At 47.6% G+C, this 6403-nt stretch overlaps 2 protein-coding genes across 7 annotated transcripts in view; one reads left to right on the forward strand and one right to left on the reverse strand.

The window, feature by feature from the left end:
• The window catches only part of Brd4 (bromodomain containing 4), an 85840-nt gene extending 83860 nt beyond the window's left edge, over positions 1–1980 (reverse strand). For 3 of the 6 annotated variants that reach the window (XR_013434190.1, XM_078037692.1, XM_078037697.1), the window contains exon 1: positions 1852–1954. The gene's annotated coding sequence lies outside the window, so the exon portion shown is untranslated. Of the gene's footprint in view, positions 1–1193; positions 1333–1397; positions 1482–1851 lie in introns of those variants that run through there. The other 3 variants (XM_078037693.1, XM_078037694.1, XM_078037695.1) reach the window with 3 other exon arrangements.
• On the forward strand, positions 1153–6029 carry LOC106145120 (uncharacterized). Its single transcript, XM_078026343.1, has 3 exons — positions 1153–1313; positions 1478–2267; positions 4366–6029. The coding sequence occupies exons 1-3, from the start codon at positions 1153–1155 to the stop codon at positions 4429–4431; spliced, it is 1017 nt and encodes a 338-aa protein (XP_077882469.1). The 3' UTR covers positions 4432–6029.
• The last annotated feature ends 374 nt before the right edge of the window (positions 6030–6403 follow it).

Raw genomic sequence — 6403 nt, forward strand, 5'->3', positions numbered from 1 at the left:
ATGCTGGCAAGTTACAAGGAGGTGGAATCTTTCAGTTGAAACAATCTAAAATCATCTTAAGAGGTTTATAGACAACTTTACTCCAGCCTGCACTTCTGGATACTTTCCACGCCTACCCAAGTTAAGAGTGATGGAGGATAAGAGCAGCAATGTATGTAAATTCCAGATTAGACTTTTCCATCTCAATTTGATCAATGGAAATTATCTTAAAGGTTTACCTTTCCCCAAAGTTTTTTTTTGGGGGGTAAGGGGTTGGCTACCTACCATGTCTTGGTGAAAAGATAACTCCTATCCAAATTAAACCTAAAGGAATGTTCATTAAATTGTCAAAGTCATAAAACAGACTGTGGCATACAAGACTGCCTTGAAATTGGAAACACATTCATAAATTATTTTGAATATAACTTTCTTTACAACTTCCATGATCTACAAATTCCCAGGGCTAACAATTTTGGAAACTTAACAGCTCCACTCATAAAAATCTCCCAAACATAATTCTAGCACCAAAAAGTCACTGGATTAGAGATACACTGCAGCTTGATTTTTCGGTAACTAAGGACTCAGAAGAGCCCTCTCAAAAAACATTTCCGATTCTTACAAGGCACAGAATACAAGACGTCACTTGTAACCAACATATAAACACAAAAATGAACCCAAGAACCAAGAAGATAAACCTCACCAGGTTGCATAAAACATAAACAATAAGCAAGCAGATTAAAACAACAATTCAAAAACAAAGCGTTTTCTTCGGCAAAAGGGAGGTCAGCCACTCAGCAGAAGCACATGACTCATCCATGGGCCTGAACATAAGTATTTACACCGTCCACTACACCCAAAGTGGGATTTCCCATCTTCATCCAAGGCCGAGCTTTGGGGGCATCACAGGAGAATGAAGTTGTGCTATTTCCGTGTGTGCGCGCGTGTAGGGTGGATCATTTTATTTCGCTGAATCACAACTCCCCCACATTCCCACCCCAAACCAGAACACACATATACAACACCTCAAATAGGAGGCCACGGCAAGGACGCCAGTTAGACCGACCCAACAAAACAAAGCGCCCAGCGAGGGGCTGCCAAGCTGGGGATGGGTGGGTCAGGAGAGCCTGGCTCGCCCAAGTCACCTCTCTCATCCCCTGGGGGTTGTCTTCGGACATGGGTGAGATGGCAGCCCCCTCCCTCCAGAGGAAACCTGCCTGGTTCTCGACAGAGCCAAGGGTGACGTCTCATAAGGTAAGAATACGGGGCGGGGGCGAGCTGCCCCAGCCCGGGCAGAAGAACCCAGGTGCCGGAAGAGCGCGCCGTACAAAGCCCACGTGAGCGCCAAGGCCCTGAAGGCTCTGGAGTGTCTCAGCCTGGTTCAGAGGCGCCCGCGGCCACCACGCCGGGCCCGGACTTACCCCGGCCCGGCGCGCCGCGGACCCCGCGGCGGCCGCTTCCTCCTCCTCCTCCTCCTCACTTGACAAAATGGCGGCGGCAGGAAGTGCCGGGCGCCTCGGCCCGCCCCCCGCCCGCCCCCGGCCGCCCGCCCCGCCGCGGCGCCCGCGCCCCTCGCCTGCAAGCCTGCCCCTCCGGTCGAACTGAGTCTGGGGCCACGGCGCCAAAGGTGGGACGCCGGCAAGCCACCCGACCACCCCGAAGCCACGGGTGCAGCGGACCTGACCCGGCGAGAGCGGCGCGGGAGGCCCACAGGCCCAAGCCCGCGTAGCCCCAGCCTCCCCGCCCCCGCGCCGCGCCGATGGCGTAGGTGGTGGCGCACCGGCCCCATTACGCAATGCAGGTTACGCGGGACGCGCCGCGGACCCCCGCTGCCCGCCCTGCGCGCCCGTCGACCCGAAGGGCACCGGTCCTTACCTGAGACTCTAGGCCGCACGCCGCCCCCGCCGGCCGTCCGCTGCCGCCGCCCCCTCTCTCCTGGGCTGCCTGCGCGGCGCCGGGGCCCGCCCGCCGCGCCCGCCGCTCCGCTGCACTCACAGGCCCAGCTCGCCCGCAGGCACCGCCGGCAGCTGCCGCCGCCGCCGCTGCTGCCACTGCTACTGCTTCGGCTCCTAGGCTGCGGAGAGCAGAACAAACAGCCCTGCCGCCGCCGCCGCCGCCGCCGCCGCCGCCGCCGCCAGCGCACTGACGTCACCGCGCACGTTGCGCGCGCGATCACGTGCTGTCGCCGCCGCCCTGCGTGCGCGCTCTGTCCCGGCTCGGGAGCGAGCAAGCTGCGCAGAGGTAACTCCGGAGGTGGAGAGAGTGCAGGGATCCGACGCGCAGGGTTTGAGGTAATCTCTCGGGCTGCTGGAAGGGACCCAGAAGATCTAATGAGGGCGATCCCTCAGACAGAGAGAGGGGTCCCCACAGACTGAGAAAAGGGCCCCACAGACCTTGCAGACTAGAGAGGGGGCCCCGCAGACCGAGGGAGGGAGCTGAGGGAGACCCACGACTGGAGGCTGCGCCTGAAAGAGAAGATCTGAAGATTGAGACAGGCGTCCAGAATTTTACGGAGGATATTGTTGATAGACCCTCGGAGAGAGGGAGGACGACGCAGAGATCCCGAGGACAGATGGAAGGGACCGGGAAGAGACTCCTGTCTGAGGGAGGCCGCCTGAGTGAAAGCTGAGCGCCGGAGACGGTGGTGCCGGGATGAAGGCGAGAGCTACGGTGGGGGCGCTGGGGTGGAGGTGAAGTGAAGGAAAGGAGGTAAGAGAAGGCTGTCACCAGGCGGAGACGGCACCTTTCTTAGCTGGTCCCTAGGATCTGAAGATCGAAAAGCGCTGGTCTCCGAGCCCAGGGCACTCTCATCCTTAAGATTCAACCCCTAAGTCAACTCCTTCCAGTACGGGCTTAGTCTAGATGTGTGACCCCTGGACAATCACAGACCCCTTCTGGGGCTTACAAAGAAAACATCCACCCAAAGCACAGAAAGGCTTTTGGGATCTGTAAAGGGAGGCTAGGCTTAGGTCTCTTGCAACTTAATGTGACGATTCTGTGAAATTTCTCAAACCTGGAAACAACCACCGCCTCTCCCGCGTTTGCCTTTATCTTCACTCTCGTCATTTTTAGTCCCATCTTTTAAAAAATAGATGGGGTTGTAGCTTCATAGTAAAACGCTCGCCCAGCAAGCACACCCTCCAGCACCACCAAAAGAGAGAGAGGGGGGAGAAGAAGGAAAGAAAAGAAAGCAAACTAACTCCACTCCAAAAATTCTAGCAGGCCACTGTGGTGGCGCATCCCGTTTATCCCAGCAATTTATTTATAACCCCAGCAACTGGGGAGGCTGCAGCAGGAGGATGGAAAGGCCAGCCTCAGCAGTTTAGCTAGAACCTAAGCAAATTAGTGGGATCCTGTCTCAAACATTAAGTAAAGGGAAGGGGGTGTGGCTCAGTAAAGCACCACTGGGTTCAATTCCCAGGTCAAAAGTTTTTTAAAATAAAATTTAAAAATTCTAGGTAGTATAGATTTTCCTCGTGACTTGTTATTTTAGAATACATTGATATGACTGGATAACATTAAAATGAATTGCTTTTTGCTGGGCATGCTGTCACATCCTAATGCCTGAATAAACTAAGACAGGAGAATGCAGGGTTGAGGCCAGCCTGGGGGATTTACCAAGATCCTGTCTTTTTTTTTTTTTAATTTTGTAGATATTTTTTTTTTAAAGAGAGAGTGAGAGAGAGAATCTTTTAATATTCACTTTTTAGTTTTTAGCGGACACAACATCTTTGTACATGCTGCCAAGGATCGAACCTGGGCCGCAGGCATGCCAGGCGAGCGTGCTACCACTGGACCACATCCCCAGCCCAAGATTCTGTCTTAAAATAAAAAATAAAAAAAGAGTTAGGGATGTGTCCTCATTACCAACATTTTTTTTAAAAAAATTATACACACATACATATATATAACTTTCTACTGTGTTATTTGTTCATGATTAACCAAGGGCAATCATAAGTTAATGATGAGTTCTAAGAAGCAAACTAAAAACTAAATTTCACCTTTATTTATTTATTTATGTGAGAGTGTGTGTGTGTGTGTGTGTGTGTGTGTGTTAATGAAGATGAAACCCAGGGCCTCTCAAATGCTAGGCAGATTCTCTACCACTAATCCCCAGCCTTTTTTTATTTTATTTTGATCACATATTACACTTGATCTTAGCCAAAAGGCCAAGAAGCAATTTTTATTTTGAGACAGGTCTTCTAAATTGCCCAGGCTGGCCTCAGAATCCTGCCTCAGCCTTTCAAGTAGCTGGAATTATAGGCATGTACCCACTGTGCTAAACTTACTCTTCATTTTAACAAAGCATGAGATAAATAATTAATTGCATAAACTAAAGGTGTTAATTGTAACTGATTCCTCAAAGCTTCCTTCTAATTTGTGTTGCAGAGTATTGAAATTTGTGAATATCTTCTGGCTCCTGATTTTGCCCACTCAGCAATTTGTGGAAGATGATCAGAAGAAAAACACATAGGAATGTACATAGGGTTATGTAAATATGAAATAACAACTAGTTTGTTGTTGTTAAAGAAACAGGAATGTATCCATTTTAGGTTGCCCTTTCCCTTCGTTGTCTAAATCTATTTAATTTATTGTTAAAGACAAAAGATATATTTGAAAATAATTGGGAACTGCCAGATTGAAAGTCCCATAGTAAAATCTGTCATTTTTTATGAATACTTAGAGGAAAATAGAAGATACATTAGCCAGTTATTATATAAAGAAATAAAACAAGAACTGGGCATGGTGTCCCATGCCTGTAATCCCAGCAACTCCAGAGGCTGAGGCAGGAGAATCATGAGTTGAAAGCCAGCTCTCAGCAGGTTAGCGAGGCACTTAGCAACTCAGCAAGACCCTGTCTCTCAATAAAATATAAAAAAGGCTTAGCTGGGGATATGGCTCACTGGTTAAGCACCCCAGGTTCAATCCCTGGTACCAAAAAGAAAAAACAAAAAGAGAAATATAACAAGCTGGGTGCCTTGGCACATACCTGCAATCCCAGCATCTTGGAAGGCTAAGGCGGGAGGATCACAAGTTCAAAGCCAGCCTCAGCAACGATGAGGTGCTAAGCAACTCAGGGAGACCCTGTCTCTAAATAAAATACAAAATAGGGTTGGGGATGAGGCTCAGTGCTCGAGTGCCCCTGAGTTCAATCTGTGGTACCTAAAAAGAAAAAAAATAACTACAACAAGCCAGGTGTGTTGGCACAAAATTTGAGGTCAACATAGGCAATTTAGTGAGATCTGTTGCAAAATAAAAATAAAAAATACTGGGGATATGGCTCAATAGAGTGTCCCTGAATTCAATCCCCAGTACAGGAAGGAAGGAAGGAAACAAGTAAATAGTAAGTTCTTTCAAGTAGATATTTCTTTATTATCATATGGAAAATACTCCACAATTTTAATTTGAGATACAATCTTGATAAGTTGTCCAAGCTAGCCTTGAACTGGTGATCCTCCTTAGCTCCCTGAGTAGTTAGGATTATAGAGATGTACCATGAGACCCAGCAGTAGACTTTTTTTAGTCATTTTAAGTTTATATAAAATTTGGGCAAGGGCTGGGGCTCAGCAATAGAGTGCTTGCCTGGCACATGTAAGGCACTGGGTTCAATCCTCAGCACTGCCTGAGGATTTTTTAGAAAGTATGCTTTGTCTTTTTAAAAAAGTATGCTTCAGCATAAAGCATTTCTATTGTACTTGCACAAACAGGCACATAGTGGTCCTAAGGATCATTTTAGTCTCTGCTATTTTATTATTAATCTGTATTTTGCTGTGTTTTTACTTAGTACGTTTAAATTTTCTTTTTCTTTCTTTTTTTTAGTACAGGGGATTGAACCCAATGGTGCTTAACCACTGAGCCACATTCCCCCATCCACAGCCCTTTTTATTTTTTGTTTTGAGACAGGATCTTGCTAACTTAGGACCTTACTATGTTGCTGAAGCCAGCCTTGAACTCGTGATACTCTTGCTTCAGCCTTCCAAATCTAAGATTTACAGGCATGAGCCACCATGCCTGGCAAATAAATTTTTCAAAGTTTCAAAATATAAAGAAAATGCAGAGGTTGTACATAAGCTAAAAGTCATTAGACCAGATGCAGTGATACATGTCTGTAATTTCAGGTACTTAGGAGCCTGAGGCAGGAGAAGCACAAGTTTGAAACCAGTCTAGGCAACATAATGAGAACCTGTCTTAAAGTAAAATATAAAATAGAGCAGGGAATGTAGCTTAGAGGTAAAATGCCCCTGGGTTCAATCCCCAGCACCACAATAAAAATATAAAATAGGCTGGACACAGTGGCACACACCTGTAATCCCAGTGATTTGGGAGGCTTGAAGGATGATCACAAGTTCAAGGCCAGACTCAACAATTCAGTGAGACCCTGTCTCAATATTTATATATATGCATGTGTGTGTGTATTCTTTTTTTT

Source organism: Ictidomys tridecemlineatus, chromosome 2 (genome assembly GCF_052094955.1).
Source record: "Ictidomys tridecemlineatus isolate mIctTri1 chromosome 2, mIctTri1.hap1, whole genome shotgun sequence".
NCBI classification, from domain to species: Eukaryota; Metazoa; Chordata; class Mammalia; order Rodentia; family Sciuridae; genus Ictidomys; species Ictidomys tridecemlineatus.